The sequence below is a fragment of the Mastomys coucha genome, unplaced genomic scaffold (genome assembly GCF_008632895.1).
Source record: "Mastomys coucha isolate ucsf_1 unplaced genomic scaffold, UCSF_Mcou_1 pScaffold23, whole genome shotgun sequence".
Taxonomy (NCBI): Eukaryota; Metazoa; Chordata; class Mammalia; order Rodentia; family Muridae; genus Mastomys; species Mastomys coucha.
This window is the reverse complement of record NW_022196906.1, coordinates 26,694,314-26,714,352: the sequence shown is the minus strand read 5'-3', so window position 1 is coordinate 26,714,352 and position 20,039 is coordinate 26,694,314. Positions and strand designations below refer to the sequence as shown.

General features: G+C 42.0%; 1 protein-coding gene across 2 annotated transcripts in view; it reads right to left on the bottom strand.

Annotated features, from left to right (window-relative positions):
• The window catches only part of Ets1 (ETS proto-oncogene 1, transcription factor), a 123,894-nt gene that overhangs the window by 100,801 nt on the left and 3,054 nt on the right, over window positions 1-20,039 (bottom strand). The window contains exons 1-2 of one of the 2 annotated variants that reach the window (XM_031346017.1): window positions 18,020-18,100; window positions 9,518-9,600 (exon numbers count right to left, since the gene is read on the bottom strand). In XM_031346017.1, the coding sequence (XP_031201877.1) occupies window positions 9,518-9,586 (69 nt within the window). In that variant the 5' untranslated portion in view covers window positions 9,587-9,600; window positions 18,020-18,100. Of the gene's footprint in view, window positions 1-9,517; window positions 9,601-18,019; window positions 18,101-20,039 lie in introns of those variants that run through there. The other variant, XM_031346016.1, reaches the window with a different exon arrangement.

The window sequence follows — 20,039 nt, the reverse complement described above, 5'->3', positions numbered from 1 at the left end:
AGAGGTAGGACAGTAAGAGTCAGTCCTATCAAGCCATGGAGCTGAGGCAAGACCATAAATCTATACTAGTGACGCAGGTATCATTTTTATTTTCAAATTATCTAAGTTAAGCATTTATTTCCATAATGATTTTTACCTGATTATGATTTTTAAAATTGTATCAAGATAGTCTTCAGATTAATTGTGGAGCTTGGGGACCTACCTCACACAAAGCCTCATTAATCTTGCCCAATGCAGCTATGAAGAAAGACTTAGATTTGTGTCATCCCAGAGGTGATTTGTGTCACCCAGGGGTGAAGATGGAAACAGAAGTACAGCGTTCTAAAGGAAGGATCAGCATGATTTCTTGAATGAGGCAAAGAAAGAAAAGAGAAAAAGAAAGCCAAGATACCCAGAGTGCTTGTTCCTATGCAGTGAAAATGCTGAGCTTCAGGGAATATGTAAGGAAAGTGGAAAATAGTGTTGCTTTGGGCTGTGTTTAGATAGAGAGATGGCAGGGCAACTCAGTAGATAGAACAGTCTCTAAGACAGAAAAGGGTGACGTTAGAACTGCTTGCAGAAAGAGTCTAGTTTGAGCACAGATTCAAGGAAACTAGCAGGTAAAGCAAAAAGGGAAACCATAAAATGTGGCTCTTTCGACTTTTTGTTTTTCTTGTCACTATAAGAAAATTCTCAACAGAAACAACTCAAGGGTAGAAATTTTTATTAGGCCTTGAAGTTTCACAAGACCACAGTCTACCATGTCAGGGAAGGCAGAGTCAAGCAGCTTAGTCTAAGGCACAGTAGTGCATCACAGTAGCAATAACAGCTAATCAAGAACATAGAATGGAAGAGGGATGTTCTAGCACTTGTCACTTCTTATGTCATCCAGGCCCCAACTCCTGAAGGCTCCATAGCTTTCAAAACCATATCACAAGCTGGGGAGCCAAGCCTCTAAAGTATGAGCCTGTGGAAGATAGTTAAGATTCACAGGTCTGTAATGATAGGAGAAATAAGGGTATAAAACAAAGATGTAATAGGTAGTATTATAGTAAGATGTATAGGAGAAAAAAATATAGTAATTGTATATAGTTGTGGCCAATCATCAGAACTTAAATGTGAGTAGTGGTTTCTAAGTGTCCACTAAGAAAGAATGGGAACCGTGCAGCCAAAGAATAATAGCCCTTGAAATCTCTGCCATGTTCTATCACCCTTACTGTGAGGAACAACTCAGTGAGCATCCTTGCAGAGAGGCACGATGGAAGAGCATCCAGGAGCCTGCTACCTAAAAGTCCCACCTACATAACTCTGGAATCCAGTAGACCAAAGACACAACTTTATCACTACTCTGCTCTAAGGGTGGGCTAAGTGTACTGGCCATCTTCTCAGGGGACCAATCCACTCTTCTTACAGTGAAAGGTCCCTTGTCTGTGCCTCCTCTCTGCTCCATGCATCGCATCGGAGTCAGGTTCAGCCACTGTTCCTTCTTGCCTACAGGCAGCTGTGTCTCTAGAGCCACCATTTCCCCTCCCCTACTAGTCTTGCTACATCTCAAAGCCATTCTATTTGTTCATAGTCCCCAAAGTCCTCCAAAACTGAAAAGAAAGAATAGGGGAATATTTTTATAATATCAAATCACAAACATGTGGAGTCAGTGTATCTGTGAAAGTGTGTGAACTGTTTTTCCAGTACCACTCCAGCTTTAGCCAAACAGCCTTCAGGTTGCAGGTGTTTGCTCACTAATTCACTCCTCCCTCTCCTTTCCCTGTGTCCATATAGACACACTGTCTTTCCCTTGGTTGACTACTGAAGCCCAGGATTGAGCCTCAAGCCATAAACATAGAAGGTACAATAAATACTTCAAGATGTTTTTCAATCCAGAATTACAGTAGAGTCAGCACTGGGCAGGATGGACATGGTGATTTGTCATCTAGGATAACTGCATTATGTTCTGGGAATGTCAGACACTCACATACTCTACCAGGAACACAGAGGCCTATAGAGCAGGAAGCTTATGTGTGAGTCCTGTTCCACCACCACAGAGCTGTATAACCTCTGGCCTGTCACTTGACCTCCCTAAGCTTTTGCTTCCGGAGGAGGATAGCTTGACGATCTGCAAGTTCCTTGCCAACTCAAACTCTCCGTTTTGCTGACCTGAACACATTCCTTCTCCTGACCTTGTAACTGGCAATCTTCAGATCAACTGCCCCTTGGGACAGAAAAGCAAGTCTATGGGGCCAAAAGTTGTCAGAGTCCTAATGTGTGCTCATGGCAGTGTCCCCATCACATATTAAGCCTTGGCACAGTGTCCTTGTGCTTTCTAAAGCCATGCTCAAAACAGTGTTTTCTTCCCATAAAACCCACTATTCAGAAGAAAAGAGTGGGGCCTAGGCAGTTCCTGAGGTTGAGCAATTACTTGGCTCTCCTGTGGTGAAGATTATAAAATACTGCAATGCATAAGACATCTCCTAGACTTCTAATAGATCCGGAAGTCTCTGGGTCTTACAAGATGCTGTGTAAGGCTTCTTCCTTTTTCCTCTCAATGACTGCCAAGCACGTCAGATAGAATTCTTTGGGCAGTGCTAAGGAAGAATTCTTATCAGGCTATGTTTGGCCTCAGAAGGGTACAGGGACATAGAGCTGATTCTTGGGCACACTTGTTCTGTTGAGATTTGGGAAGGGAGGCACAGCCAACGTCCTCTGAGCTCTCCTGGGGATGCCTGGGAAGGAGGGGGGTACAAAGGGGATGGTAATAGCCACCAGGAGAGGCAGGAACATACAAAATAGCAAAGTCCCAGAGGGCAATTTAATTTTAGTCTCAAGGCCAGGAAATTCTTTTTAAAACAATGAGAAGTGATAGGCTTGGGCCTTGGTGAAAGGGCACGCTTGACCCTCTAAAGGCTCTGACAAACAAAAAAGGAAACAAGACCAAGATGGAAGGCTGAGGGAGAGAGGTGGTGTTCTTCATGGGGAGCTGCTTTTGGTTCCCTGCAGAGCACTGGAAAGAACATAGGGCCTCGACTCACAACCAACATTCACTGAGACCCAGCCCAACAGCATGAGAATTGTGGAGTATTAAAAAGGCCATGAAAGTCTGAAGCCCCTACTGCCTTATTGAGAAGTCCTATGCAAGATGGATGTCATTTGTCAGCTTTGATTTCCTAGGGTCTCTGTGTTGCCCATCATCCAGCAAGAAACCCTTAAACTTCTATGGTTACCCCCTGGAATGGCAGTTTCAAGGACCCCATGGTGTGAGGTGTATGGTAATGCTGATTTGGAGTCTTGGAGTAGAATCCAGTCAGGAGAACATGGCAGGCAGGATAAATGATAGTTTTGCAGTTTGCTCAGTGGTCTATATAATAGAGCTCTGGCTCTTTCTTAAGTCAAAGGAAGCCAAGTTTTCATAAATAAGGTACATGAATAAAAGTTGGTCCTAAGTTTCCACACGCTGCTAAATAGCTTTTTGAAAAATGAATAGGGCACTCAACTTAAATCCTAGCACTCAGGAAGCAGAGGCAGGCCAATCTTTATGAGTTTGAGGCCAGTCTGATCTACAAAGTGAATTCCAGATCCTACTTCAAAATAATAAGTAAATAACTAAATACTGTAGTAAGGACTTGTTATGATTGAATATGTTCCCACAATCTTTTGTTGTTGATGATGATGATGGTGTTGTTTCCAAGACAGGGTTTCACAGTGTAGCCCTGGCTATCCTGGAACTCTCTCTGTAGACCAGGATGGCCTCAAACTCACAGAGACCCACCTTCCTCTGTCTCCTGAGTGTTGGGATTAAAGGCATGTGCCACCACTGCCCCAAGCCTATTTTTGAAATTTTTTCACCAAGATGATAACATTAAAAGGTGGGCATCCAGGAGATGAGAAGTCATTGGGTGGTACCTCACAGATGATACAGATACAAGACCCCTTGTAACATAGCTTGAGGAAGTAGGTTCAGTCCTCACACCCTTTAGCCCTGTAAGGACAGAGCATTCATCTCCCCTAGAAGACACAGCAATGAGGCACCATCCTGGAAGGAAAGACTGAAATCTCACTAGACCCAGAACATATCAAGGCCTTGATCTTGAATCTTAGCTTCCAAAACTGTGGCAATAACTTTATCTTTATAAGTTTCCTACTCTCATAAATTTAGCGATAGATTTAAAAAGAGATTAGGGTCACATTCTATGCTTTGCTGGTATTATGAAGTTGGGCAATTTATTTAACTATGTAGGGCCTTTGTGTTCTGATGTTGTAACATTCAACTTGTAGCCCGACTCTGAAATTATCTAGTTTGTACTGGCTGATCCTAACGGTTCAGAAATATCAAGTTACCTAAGATGATAGAGAAAAAAAGATGATAGAAAGACAGACAGATGGACAGGCAGACAGACACTCAGGCAGATAGATGATAGATAGACAGATACATAGATAAGCACGCACAGATATATGTAATTATTATACTTCCACATTTTCATTAAGTGTAGAGCCACCATTGCACCCAAGCAACAAGACAAAAAAGAACATCTTTTCTGGTTTCTACTGAGTTTCTGAATTTTTTTTGAGTGTTCCCACTTTTCTAAACAAAGCATTAACTACAATTGCACATGATTCCCCCAGAGCTTGGGTAGTATCTATTATGGCTTCACAGTAGCAAGCATGGTGGCCAAACACACAACACAGAAATGGCATGTGGTCACTCCATGAACACACCCAGAAGCTGGAAGCCTGCAGCATGAATGGCAGACATGAGGAGGCTATCATGAGGAGCCAAGGCATAGAAAAGAATCCCTGTCCAAGGAGGCCAATTAAACCAAGCTACTCTAGATAAGAGAACCTGGTCTGGTTACACAATAAAGCTGTAGACCACCAGCCCATGACAAGAGAAATTTGATCTGGTGGCAAGAGGGCTCTTTCTCATTCAAGGGAGCATGAAGCAAGGAGATTTCCTAACAAGAATGTCACCACCTGAACCCTATCTTGTTTAATAGCACCCATGTAGAGACAAGTGAAAAATCTTCTTTTTCCCCCTTCCCCATACCAAGTATCTTCTTAACACAATTTAAGAACCAAAAATAGAAAGGAAAGACATGGTGAGTGGCAGGAAAATGATATTAACTGAGCTCATCTTCAAGGAGGCACTGGACAAGAGTATCCAATAGGAGCAACACTATGACCTTCACAGTAGGTTATCATCACCTGTTCTGTAGGCAGGTATGCCATGGTTCAGAGCACTAATGGTTTGCTCACTTTTGCTGCTTAAGAAATAACAGACTAGGTTTTTCTACCTCCAACACTCATGTGCTTTTCAAAGTAGTCTTCTACAACTTGTGGTTATCATTTGAATTATCCCCTAAAACCCAAGTAAGAATTTAATCACTGTCCTGATAAGCCACAGAATAGAACCATTGATGTTGACTGAGAACAATGAATCTGCTCTCCTGAGCTGGTCAGCCCTATGATTTTAGAGACAAATTCCTGATGAGAAGAACTGAGCTCAGGCCTCTTCCTTATTACCTCACTCTCATGCTCACCTGTGCCCTCTCCACTCACTCTCAAACTCCACATCCTAAGCTTGTAGATATAATGTTATTGTGCACCATGTAAAGATTAGCAGTGAATTGTCCAAATGCTGATTTCTGGGCCCCATATCTAATTGCAATCCTTATTTTGAGAATCTTCTGTCTCAATGTTGTGCACATTGCTCTGTGTACATTATTTTGTGATTGGTCAATAAAGAAGCTGATCAGCCAATGACAGAGAAGGGAAAAGAATAGGGCTGGACTTCCTCCCAGCCAGGGGAGGGAAAGTAGAGAGAGGAATTGTGGATTAGCCACTGGAAGAGAGAGTCTGGGAGACACCAAGCAATTGGAGCCCAGAGAGCTAGATCAGTGCTCAAATGCAAATATCACTGGAATTTTGTTTGGGAGGTAGCCCGATAATCTTGGAAAATTAAAATACTACTCAGTTGTTGTCCCTTAAAGCTTGTTACATAAATATAATAGCCCAGTCTCAGTTATTTGGGAGCTGGCTGGGTTAAAAGGAAAAGTGCAATAAGCATTTATAAATTGCCACTAACTTAAGATGAGTCCATAATCTTTAGAGCACAGCAAGAAGGTCTTCACCAGATATAGCCCTGGAGGCTTAGGCTTACTGGACTCCAGAATGGAGCCTTTAAAATTTTGTGTTGTTGTTGTTTTATTTGTTTATAAATTATGCAATCTCAAAAGATTTGTTTTAGCAGCAAAAGAAAAAAAAAGACTATAATCCTGGTGCATCCCAAAGCAACCTGGCCGGGGACCACAAACCTCATCTTAATGGGCAGGAAGATGGTGGTTTCACCTTCTGCTACCTAGACTATATGAAGACAGAAACAAATTATATATATATATGGTCTGTTAGTCAATCAATCAACAGAAGGAAAAAATACAATACACAAAATAGGCTAGAATGAGTGGCAGAGACATGTAATTCTAGCTATTTAATAGAGTGAGGCTGGAGGATTACAAGGTCAAGACTAGTATGGAAAGATTAAGGGGACCCTGACTCAGGTATTTTAGAAAGTATAAAGATGGCTGGAGGTTTGTTGCTCAGAAGTAGAACACTTGCCTAGCATGCTTGAGGCTCAATCATCAGCATTATATAAAAGAATGAAAAAGGAAGGGAGAAAAGAGGATGGGAAGGGAGGGGAGGGGAGAGGAGGGGAAAGGAGGGAAGGAGAGGGGAGGGAAGGGAAGGGAGATAACAAAAGGAGGCTTGCTAGATCTTGGAGAGACTGACAGGATTCAGAATTAATCTCAATACCTCTGAGATGGGGACTAGAGAGATGGGTGGCTCCGCAGTTAGAAGTACATACTGCTCCTGCAGAAGACGTAGTTTCAGTTCCCATCACCCAAATCAAATGACTCACATCTTCCTATGACTTCACCTCTAGAGGATTCAACAAGGCTACATGCAAACACACACATATTTGCAAGCACGCTCATACACACACACACACACACACACATCATCATCATCATCATCATCATCATCATCTTTAAAACAAAGGGAAAAAACTCAGAGAGAGAGCTTGTGTGAGGATTGCCCTGTGGGACTTATCTTGGAAATGTAAGTAACTGAGCTTGATGGCTGCTGCTCTTTCAAACCACCGGCTTAACATTCAGCCAATGGCACAAGCACACAAGTGCCATTGGCACAGTCTAGGACTATGTGACAGATGCCTGGGCCAGCCAGTGGCTGACAGCTTCTCTCAGGTCCCTCTCAAGCTGACAGGCAGTATATACTCAGACACATTTCCTTCTCCCAGACCCTTCAGTGATCACCTGTATGAACTATCCCTGATCTCATATTGCTTTACTCTGCATAACACAGAAGCCTTCAGACAAAGGCAAGACTGTTTTTAAATCTTAGAAATGTTTTCAAGTGTGCATGATGTGTGTGGCAGCCTGTAGGGAGTCGGAGGACAACTTTATGGACTCATATTTTCTTCCACCTTTACGTGGGATCTGAAAGCCTAAAAGTCAGGTCATCAGGCTTTCCAAGCAGGTGCTTCTACCCACTGAGCCATCTCCTGTAGAGAGAATATCTATCTACTGTGCTGTACTATATGGATGCATCACCTGCCAGTTTAAAAAAAAAAAAAAAAAAAAAACCTATGGCCTATAGGACAAGGTAGAATAGAAGGTGGGACATCCGGTAGGTAGAAAGAATTCTGGGATAGAGCCAGGCACAGGAGTCACCAGGGCAGATGTGAGGGAGACAGACACATGGTACCTGTGTAACCGGCCACATGGCAAAATGTAGATTCATATAAATGGGTTACTTTAAGTTCTTAGCAAGTCAGGGAACAAGCCTAGCTATATGGCCTGTGTATTTGTAAACATACTTAGAGTCTGAATTGTTATTCTGGGGAACTTGGGGCAGGGAGAAAAACAGACCATTACAATCTTGCCAGCCTAGAATTCTTTTATAAGATACAGTCACAGGTTTGTTTCTAAAGCTTTGCAGGACAGTTTCTGAGTTTTTCGTTTGGAAAATATAGGCATGATATTTCTAAAAGAAGTCTGTTTGAATTATGGTGAAAGAATGGGGACTCTTCAATGTGGTCACCCTACCCTCAGACAGGGATGTCTCCTCAACAGTCAAAAGACATTTTGAATGTGGGTTTCATTTAACCTCTTGGGTATCAGTACATTCCATGTGGAACAGCGCCCTGGGGAACCCACCCTTGGCCCTGGACGCATTGCTATGTGTCCCAAAGCCTGCAGCTCTGAGAAGCAGTTAGTGGTCAATTGCTACCTCTACCTTTTGTACAGCTCAAGGTGTTTCCTAGTATTCTGTCCACATGGGACCCAAATAAGGTAATTTTTTTGCACATCCCCCACACTTCCTCCTTGTGAGGAGGAACCTTGACATAACCCTGACCCTAAACATAGCCCAACCTAGGTTATATTCAGTTAAAACTATAAGCAGTCTAGCATCCCATGCCTGCCCTCCCCCAGGTAGGCCAGCAGGGTGGCTTGCAAAGGATTATTCAGGAGAGGGCCAATGAGCCTGTGCTGGAAAGACATCCAAGCCCACAAGGGCTGGCCAGAATAGCATAAGAGCAAAGAACACTTCCTTGGTCATATGAAAGGGTCCCACACACCACCCATGTAAGTACCTGGAAGCTAAATCCCTCCCACACAAAAGCCAGACAGCTTCCAAAAGTGTTCTTTCTTTACCTCCTGGCTATGACATCACATTAAAGGAGCTGACCTTACAAGACAGAAGGCTCTGTGACCCTCTTAGGACAGATTGGCCCTGGGGCAGAGAACATCAGTTCTTCACCAATGGGCTATTACTTGAGAACTACAGAGCTTTTACAACTGTGGATGATGATGTTTCAAGGATGTTTCTAGTACAAGTAACCAGAGAATGATAATAGACTTTTAGTTCAAACTGTGGGACTCAGCTACCTGGTAGTCTTCAGGACCAGAAAATACTCGATTTTGAAAGACATCTATTAAGACAATATGCTGAATGGAACCCCTTGGGATTGAAACGCTGTCTCACTTCTTAAAGTGATGTTTTACACGTAAATCAAGCCAGCTTAGACCAGTCTGGGCATGTAGCAGGATCTGCTGTCAAATGTAAGGCTGTTTTGTACCAGCATTCTCAACTGAAGGATAACCAACTTTAAGAGCTGCATATCCTTGCTCTGGAACTGTTGGGGTAGTGTAGAAACTTAGCTATATACCTGCCGCCTTCCAACTAAGGACAGTAGCATGTCCTAAAAGTTGGCAGCCCATTATGTTCTGGGCATCATGCAATACCTCCTTAAGAGGAGTCACATTCTCTGAAACTAAAAACCTTAAACAAATCCAGGATTCTTGGATTTTTATTTTAGTTTCACATAAAACATAGATAATCTCATAATAGACCTCCTCTGAGAGGTCCAAAGCTGAATCCCTGACTTCCACATGTCTCCAGGGGCAAGAAGAAATACACAGAGGCTGGGTGGGTAAGGAAAGGAAGAAGGAAAGAGACCATCACTCACCACCACTGCAGGATGAGGTGCAGAGAATGTGGAGGGGCTGCCCAGGGTGGGATCCACATAGTAGTTCATTCTGTTCTCCGCACCTGTGCGAGAGAAAACATTGGCTGAGCCTCTGGCTGCACACAGGTAAAGGCATCCAATCTGAGACCTAGAAGCCTTCCCAGCAACCATCCTGTTCACTTCTTTGTGAGACAGAGAAGTAAACAGTTCAGAAAGATGGATAACCTAAGCCAAGAACATGGTGGGATAGACCCTAGACATAGCTAACCCAAACGGATAGCAGATCGTGTCTGTGTGCTACCGACACTACAGACCGTGACAGGGTCCAAAACTTTTACAGAATTTCTGGGGAGGGACCAAGTCTTGTGTGTCATTTTAAATAAGACCTCCATCTATGTTTGACATCTTCCCAACCCCACTCAGACATGTCACCCAGCAAAAATTCCATATGGAATAAATGAATTACTGATAAAAGAATATATAAAGACTGTCTTAGAGGAAGAAGGAAGGAAAAAAATCTTCCATGAAGAGCCCCCAACCCCAGGCACAGAGATAGACAGGCGTTCTGTAAAAAAGATTGGACAAATTTATCTCCTATCAAGAGAAGGGCTCGAAAATCATTCTTGTTGAGAGCTATTATCTCTGTTGGAAGTCTGAATAGGAAGAATGTTCATGGAACGTTCGGACTTAGAGGGATTTTCCACCAAGCTACTGGTCACCAAGAAAATCGTTGATATATCAAACATTTCTGTTGAGTTGAGTGCTCTCCAGAGTGCAAAAGTTCACACACTTTCATAAATTCAATACTACACATAAAAATATGCCTCTCTTGAATGATTGAGAAGATTACATTCCTAGGCTTATCGTTCAGAGGCCAAATTCCTATTGTTAGGAAGTGACTTTTCACAGCCCCCTCACCCCCACCCTCCATTGCTTCTCCAGTTGCCACCCATCCCCCCCTTCGTTCCTGTGTACACTTCCATCAATCACCCTTTTTCAAGAGCACATAGCAAGTACTGAGATTGGTTTTATGTTCAATTTGCAGTTCCAGTTCCCTATGTTGATAGTGCCTGACAGCCAGTGACAAGGCTCTATTCACAGGACCGTATTCACATGATAGGTTAAGCAGGCTGGGCAATACACAATTCTGTTCACTGAAGGCCTCCCTCAACAGCTGAACCACAGCATCATCTGGGTGACAAATTTGAGCTTTGAAGGCAGAGCTTATTCTACAGCTGTGTAGAGTTTTACTTTGAAGTACTTTACCTTATTAGGATGCCTTTCCTCCCCAAAGTACAATAGAGTCTAGATAACATTAACAATAAACAACAACAACAAAATAGTTAAAAATCAGTTAACTAAGATCTCCAGGTAGCTAGGCTTTGCTAGTTAGGATTTCACTCTTGTTCCTGTTACAGCAAATGAAGCGAGGAGGAGCTCTCAGTGGTGATGATGGATGTCTAAGAAAGATCAGGGATGGCCATCCAAGAACACTGCCAGCACCTATTGTTTGTCCAAGGATTTTGCTAAAATCACTGTGCTGTTCCACAACTCTGACTTTGAGCTGGACACCGAGCTAGGAATTAGATCTACATAACCTGGGACCAACGTGGGCCTGTCCCAGTCAGGTGTTGGCGATGGGGTCCAGTTGCTCAATGTGCCCCTCCGTCTCTGAAGCATTCTCTGTTACCAATTTTTTTGGTTTTGTTTTAATCTGAAAATTAAGTGTAAAGGCCTTAGCAAGTCACACCCAAAATGTATTGATATTTACAAGGATGAGACTTCAAAGCTACATTGAATCCCCTACACTGAAAATGGCTTACCATGATGAGAGTGCCTGAGGAAAAGCTGGCCAGCCCTCCAGAGTCTTACAGGACAGATTGTACCTTTATATTGGAAATGTCCATACAGGAGGGAATGCTACTCCCTGGGAACCATTCAACCTTCTGTTTTCCCTCCAAACCCCAGCAGAGATCCCATGGTCCCTACAGGCCTGTCCTCTATCTCACAACCACACAGCAGGCTTTATTAGACATCTATTTATTACTTCAATAATTACTCTGCTCCTTCTATGTATGAGGCAATGTGCTGGACCCCTGAGACATACTAGTAAACAAAACACAGATTCCTGACCTCCTAGCCTTTGGCTTCTAACAGACTCGGGATAAGAAAGCTGAGAAAGACATTCTATGGCTTCAGCCGTGGAGAAGAGAGATTCATTCACATCTAACTATCGTATTGTGATCAGTAGTTTGCCAACAATATGGAAAACTTAAGCAGTGGTTGGTTCTGTGGGGCACAGGGAGTAGGAAATCGTGGAAGACTGAAGAGGGAGGTTTAACCACATGGCCCTATGAATCATTTGGACTCCCCAGCAGCAAAGGACCTTCACCCTTCTGCATGTGCAGTTCACATATACATCTGCAAGAGAAAGAACTTTGTGAATTGGAAGTATCAGTATCGTGTTGGAGCCCAGCTCAAAGACAACAAGAGTGTCTGTCTGCCAGCCAGACAGCACTCCCCTTCATAGCAACACACTTGGAAAAAGGTCCAGTGGAAACACGTTTTCTCTTCCCGTTGATGGAGGGAGGGAGGAAACCTCTGGCCGAACATCTGGTGCATTCTGTGCTGGACCATAAGCTCCACAGCATGAATGACACTTCCCTTGGGGGAAAGCCCTTTGCCCAGGGAGGAAACTGAAAAGAGGGAGTTGCCAGGGATCTCAAGGGCTCTCATCACAGGAAATAACTCTGGGACAGAAACGGATTGCTGCTTTATTATTTTTTTGGAGAAAGAAAAAAAGAACCTGCCCCTTTTCCAACTTGCAGATTGTGACATAGAACAGCTGCTGGAGTTCTAACCCTTCTGAAGATCCAAAAGAGAGAGAGAGAGAGAGAGAGAGAGAGAGAGAGAGAGAGAGAGTATTTGCTCTTTCTCCTCTTGGCTTTTTGGCCAACAAGAACTCCCTCCCACATGACTACTTGAACATCAGCTGGGCCTGAACATCTTGTCTTGGCTTTGCACATGTGGATTACCTAAATAGAAAACAACTGTCTGATTTTAAGCCTTCCTCTCTGGTTGAGAAGCAGTCCCAAGACCTGTCTCAGTGTAGAAACGATGGGAACATGTGGGAACACTGAATCACTCCGAGCTAAATTTGCTTTTCCTCAGTGGAACCAGCACTGCCCAATTAGCAGAATGGGTGCTTTCAAAGTGAGGCTGTAAACCTCAGATCCTCCTCCTTCTATACGCCCTGCCCTGCGTGTCCACAGCCCACTGCTGTACCCACAAACTTTCACTCAGCTTATCCCTCCCCTGTTCTGCTTTGGTTGAAATGATCCTGGCAATGCCCTCTGTCCTTAGTTTCCCCCAAGAACTGCAAGCCCTGTGTCTCCTGAAGGCTTTAGGCTGATATCAGACTCCAGTGCCCCCTCCCCCACCCCTCCCCTGACTTGGCCACTCTTCACCCCAGCAGGGGCTAGCTACTCCTCTCCAAAAGTCTCCAAAGTATTATCTGCCTATTGTTTGCACGTTATCACACCGTTCTACCAACATCTGTTTCTATTTATCTCTCTCCCACTCGATTCTCAACTAGTTGAAGGTAGGTGCTCGCCTTTTTCACTTTGCATGACGGTGGACCGATAAACAACCCTCATAAGACTAGGCATAGGAGAATGGATCATCTGGGACTGCGTTTGTTTTACAAAATCGGAGGCTCTACAGTGATTCTAGCAGGATAACAATTGCTTGAAATGAGCGCGCTTCAAGTCCATCTCTTAGCAGAAATTGTTTCACCAAGTTCGCCGCACTACGTGTTTCATGTCGCCTTCTCTATCAAACCTTTTCCCACTGCCCCACACAAGCAGGCACACCAGGCATTTTTTCCCAACTAGAAATCGAGCCCTACCTCAGTAGAAATCAAACTCCCCAGAGCAGGATTTAATCCATCCCTCCACTTCACAGCCCTGGGTTCCCGCTGAGTCTTACCATGTGACTGATATGCAAATACCTGGTGAGGGTTAGCATCTAAGTTAGAAAATGTGCACTTTGGCTCCTGTTAGCCCCTTTTGATGAGGAAGAAGCCTAAGATGCAGTTATCTGGCCCAGTTAGATCCGACCCTATAGCTTCACCCTTTCTTTTGCTGTGCCACTCTACCTCTTCATCCTGGACCTTAGGGACCAAGTAAGATATGGATATCAGTTAAAAAAAAAAAGTCAACAGTTTGGCCAATGGGAATGTCTCATATCAAATATGACTCTTGAAAACTAGTTTTCCATTCACTTCTAGAAAGTGTTTGTGTTTGGCACTTACATAAAGTATATGGCAATTTCAAGTTCCACCTGGTCCAGGGCCTTGGTGACTCTGCCAGGACCTGACAGCCCCACACCCTTCTCACTGACCTTGGTCTAGAGACAGTAATCACAAAGCAAAGATTAGCAAGGAACAGGGATGTATGAGGTCAAAGCAACAGAAGATTGGGGACCCTGGGGAGATAAACCTTGATTGAGCAGAATCCAGTTCACACAGCTCTGCCCTTCTTGAGCCCATCTGTAGGTAAGGTCTCATCAGTCAAGGGCTTTTAATTTGAAATGATTGGCTCTTAGAGGAAATCTATGCCCTTAACCAAATACCCCAGCAAACCACACTTGATTTTCCCTACCTATTCCTCAAGCACTTAGAATTCTAGCACCAAAACAGATTGAGGCAGAAACACAGTGAGTTCATGGCCAACCTGGGCTACAGAATCAACTCCTATTTCAGAGTAAATAAATAATCTCTCTAAATGCTTAACATAGTAGCATGCATTTATTACAAATGTTTTTAAAACCCTCATACTCTGAAATTACTTTTCTCTAATAAAAAAAAAAACACTAAAAATCTGAATCTGAAATAGAAAGTCTTGAAATTGGTGATTTCTTTTAATTTGAAGATAGTTTTCTGAGTGTCAGCAAACAGTTTGACTTTTGAAAACTGGACTTTAAAAGTTGTCTTTTGTTTTCTATTATTTATATTTGGAAATCAAATGTCACTTTTATGTTTGCTTAATGAGATAGTTCTTTGAACTGTTCTGTGTTATTTTATAGTTAGTTCTGATATTTTCTTCATCAATTTATAAATATCTAGATGTGGGGGAAATAATTCAGAGGGGGAAATAATTCAGAAAAGCTTCAGATGGTTATGAAAAAAATCTTCTGCAATCCTACTATCCACAGATAATCGTCTTCACGATATAGCCTTAATATGCTGTTTTATACTCTGCTTTTTCCATTATTATTTCACATAAGGCAATGGAGATTTTTCTATGTCAGTAAGTATTGTTTTCTCTTAAATACATACAAATATTCTGTGTCTCATAACATGCACTAAGCCAACATTATATCCTTACTGCCTTTTTTTTTTTTAAAGATGGAATCTTTTTGTATATAGCACAGGCTGGCCCAGTTGCTAATATTGACAAAGAAGTCTGTACATATTCAAGGTTGATGTAACTTTTTCCTGAATATTCTCAGTGTTTGACTTGTTGGATGGAAACAGGAGTCTGACTATGCCATCTACATGTGTCCTGCATTCCGTGACCACCCTGATTTTCCTTTTATAAATGACACTAAAGTCCAACAAAGTATAATACTCTGCTATCATCTCCCCTAGAGCCATGAGTTGCCTGGAAGAGAGACCATCTCTTTTTAAATTGTGCATACCAGTCACACAACCTGCATTTATTGACTGGGTAAAGGAACATGTCAGGGCATATCTAAAAGGATGCAGATCTCTTAGGATAAAACTATCTCACCACCTAATGGGGAGGGTGTCCACTTGCAACATTGGGGTTCTTAAATACAACAGAGAAGGGGTTGGGCATATATATGAGTACGGATAACATTGTAGTTAGCTCTAATCTAAATTAATGTACCACACTATTTTGTCCGCGGTCCTCTATCACATCTTAATTCCCACACTCAGTCCATGGCATTTCTCCACTCATTTTTGTAGGTATCTTCTTGAACTGTTAGCACAATGAAGGGTACCTGGCCAGTTTTCTAAAAGTTCAAATATAAGAGAGCCCATATTAAATAACAGAACATCCTGGGGGTAGGAGAAGGCAGAGGTTCCCAACCTGTGTGTCATGACAGGAATTGCCTAAGACCATGGAAAAACACAAATCATAACAAGAGCAAAATTACAGTTACAAAGGAACAAGTCAAATAATTTATGGTTTGAGGTCATCACAATATGAGGAACTGTATTCAAGGGTCGCAGTGTTATGGAGGTTGAGAACCATGGAGAGATGGACTGAAAGTGGGTGGTTAGAGCTGACGACAGTCTTTCTTCCTTGCTCCTAAGATTTAATGACCCTCATTTTTATTAAGGACTGCAGAGTCACGGTAGTAAATATACTTCCTACTTTAAATGGTGGCTTTGACCAATAAAGACAATGTCCCGAATCACGTGTGCTGCCCTCTCCTGAATCTTCAACAGTCACCTACTGTTTCAGAAAGCTCAGAGACAGCAAGTACTAACTGCAGCACAATCAGCTCATCTTCTCTCTCTCCCATGTTACTGGGAATTATCCCTAACCCTCTCTAAAACAAAATAACTCACACCCATCTATTCTTCTGCCTCCAGATTTTCTTTTTCTTTTTTTTTTTTAAAGATTTATTTATTATTATATGTAAGTACACTGTTGCTGTCTTCAGACACACCAGAGGAGGGCGTCAGATTTCATTATGGGTGGTTGTGAGCCACCATGTAGTTGCTGGGATTTGAACTCGGGACCTTTGGAAGAGCAGTCAGTGCTCTTACCCGCTGAGCCATCTTGCCAGCCCAGATTTTCTAATTAAGCTTGGCATTGTCAAGATCTATACTAATACATATAACTAATCTTTTTATAATACTAAAATGGACTCATGCCATTATGAATTTATAAGCGTATATCCTTACACTCTTCAGACAGACATAGCTCACTAATGTCTTTTATAGAGGACTAAAAAGTGTTTAAGGGGACTAGTGAGATGGCTCCATGCCTAAAGAGTTAATACACCTTTCACAGAGGTCCAGAGTTCAGTTCTCAGCACCCATATTAGGCACCTCCCAATGTCCTATAACTCATCTTGAGGTTTCTGATCCTTCACTGGACTCTACAGGCACCTGCCCCACTACCCAGCCATACACATAAGCATACAATTTAAAAATAATTTTGTAATGGTGATTTTATTCTAGTACACTATGGGGCTAGGGAATAAGTCATAGATGCCTTTTGAATTTCATCCTGGATAGAAGCCCTGTAGTTGCCATGCTGCCACAGTGAATTGTCGACAAGAGACAGAAAGGTTCTGCTGAGCTCTGATAGCCTCCAAATTCCACTAGGCCAGTGACAATTGTCTTCTCTGAAACACATCAGAAACTAGCAATCTACTCCCTCTAGTCACTCAGCTTGCATGCAGGAGCATGTCATAAGAAGAGTGGCCCCTCAATAATAAGAATATTGCACTGACAGTATTATTCTTCAATACCATGTGTAACCATGAAAAAGTAACAAATGAGTACATTTGACCTTCAGATGCACTGTGGCCAAGGTAGGAGATGACAATTGAGTAAGATGATTTTATACTTCAGACATGGAAATGAAAAAAGAAGAGTCTGGAAGGATGATGTTAAGTACTCCTTTCTTCTCCACCATGGATGTATAAAAGGTGAAACAAATCCTTGGCCAAGTCAAACCCAAAGAAGAATTATAAGACAAAAATGTCAACTTTCACCCAAAGCTTGCTGCTAAAAGAAATTTTCAAGAGTCTGGGATCTTAAACAGTTTCTTTTCAATCCAAGGTGTAGTCTCAATTTCCAATCTAGAATTTTATAGAGTCCTTGCTTCTCAGAATATCTCAACAAAACAGAAAGGTCATAGAAAGACTGGGGAACTGGATCGTTTTAAACATATGCCTCTAAAACGGAACTAAAAGACACCAGCCGACATGGATCTCTCAAATCTGGCAAGCAACTTCTGGGACTATGTCTAATTGTGATTTTCATGGTGGGGTTTCATTTGTTTTATTGCCCAAATTCTAAGGTTCCAATTTCCCAGTGTAATACTAAACAGCTTGCTGGCATTCTGCTCCTAAAAGGGGTTTTGCAGAGTCAATGAATTTTCAACTCAGAAAAAAATTAATCAAATCAGCTCATTTTTATTTCAATAAGCCAAGGCCAGAGAGCTGAGGTGCCAAGAAGAGCTTCAGAGTTACAGATTGTGAGTGGGCGTGGTTCACCTTCCTAAGTGTGGCATTCGTTGCCTAGAATTTCTTAGCTTCATGGTCTTAGTTTTCCTCAACCATAAAATGAAGACAAGAATATCAACCCTTTGAGGACTGCTGAGGGGGCATATACAAAATGTAAGTATTTAGTTGTTTTATCAACAGTACCTGGCATTCACTGTTAGTAGTAAAGATGGTTCTTAGTATTATTATTACATTAGTATTATTTTTACAGCTCAAGGTAGCAGAGGTTACCTATTTAAGAATAAGATGTAACGATAGTGCTTGTCTTTAACTCTAGGATGCAGAGGCAGGCAGACCTCTGCAAGTTCCAGGCAAACCAGCAGTACACAGTAAAGTCTTGTCTGAAAAAGAAAGACAGAGGAGAGAAGTGAACTGGGTCGAGACCTAGAACCCCGTGGTCTAAATCTTCACCTCTTTTTCTAAAAACTGACATTTAAGTCATCAAAAACAAATCCCTTTCATAATCATAGGCTGAATGTCCTTAGTAGAGAATTTTCACAAAACAAAAGAGGCATAGTTTTCAGTGAATGCTAGGCATCCTGTACCATTGTTATGCATACACCCAGGAAGCAAACATAATCTTACCAGTCCAACAGAGCTCCTGCAAAGACTACAGCTGCAGTCACATAAGCCAGGAACTACTGAAGATTCCTGAATTGAATACATATACATATATACACACATATATATAAATACATACACACACACATACATATATATACACATATATACTGGCACATATACACAGACACATGTATACATGTGCATGTACATATATATGTATGTATACATGCCAGGCACATATATATGTATATATGCCAGAATATATACATACATGTATGTGTGTGTATATATGCATAATATATATTTATGTGTATTTTATATGTGTGTATATGTATAAGTATATGTACAAGAATATGTATATGTGTATGTTTATGTATAAGTATATGTACCTGTCTATGTATATCCACATTTTGTGGACTAGCACAGCAACTGGAAATGAATACAAGCAAGTTAGTAGGGTGCTCTAGAAAGCATTGCTAGGGTTCATATTTGTCTGGGACTTCCATTTTTATAGCTGTTGTTGCCTTTGTTTTGAGGCAGTGCCACGCAATGAAGTGCACATGAATCTGAGTCCCATAGTTCTGGTTACAAAGCAGCTCCAGCCACTAAGACTACTATGTCAGGACAATGCTGCAAGTCTAAGGACCTCAGCCAGGAGCATACTGGACTCACCTGATTACACTTAGGAAGACTTTTACTACGATGGAAACTTTGGAAGCAGAGTCACCTGGGAAATAGAAGCAAATCCTTCTGCCCATTGGGCAGAAGTCTGTGTATCTTAGGTCCATGGCATACCTGGCCAACACAAAATGCACAGCTCAAGAGAGACTCAGTCTCCCATGCCAAAGCATGGCCAAGACATCTGTCTTTCCCAAGAAACATGGCTAGTCCCTTATCCTTTTATAACATGAAGGAACTGAAGCCCTCAGGGTCCCTCAAGGCCAGGAGTTCTGGGGCAAAGAGTGTAAGGGAGACCTTCCTACAGGGAGGCAGAGACTGGCAGCTGGCCTTGCTACATCCACAGAAGTCATCTAAGGACCATTGCCCAGAGGCAACAAAAGGTGACTTTGAGGATTGACTTGTCCCAATTTTTAAGACTCAAAAAACCTTTGGAAACTCTTTGAAATATTTCTGCAAATGTTTGTGCTCCTAAAACTAATTTTAAATAAAAGCAAAAAAAGAAAGAAAGAGAGAGAAAGAAAGAAAGAAAAACATTATTTTCCCCATGAGTGATAGAGTCTTGACATTGGTACTCAAAGTCCGTTGCTTTACTCAGATCAAGAAGTGCTGACCCAGCTTTCCCTGGAGTTTCTGGAACCATACCCACACTATGGATACATCAAATTCACCATCCTCTGCTCTAAGGAGAAAAATTATTATCTCAAACATCCTTCCCTCCCTGCTTCTCTGCTCAAGCTACAATTTTGTTTTGTGTTGCTTGAACTCAGAAAATATTCATAGACTCTAAATATTAAAATTGTTTTGTGTTTTACATTCAGCCTTTTTCAGCACAGAATATTTTCTAAAATAAATAATGTAAAATTTAAAATGTGTCTGCATATGTTGTGTGCCCCTCACTAAACATGGCTGGGAACAAAGTGTAGTCTGGACTTATGACCACGTCAGGATGGTTTACTCACTTGGACCATCCACACATGCAGTTTTTCTCCAGAGTCAGTATCTTCTT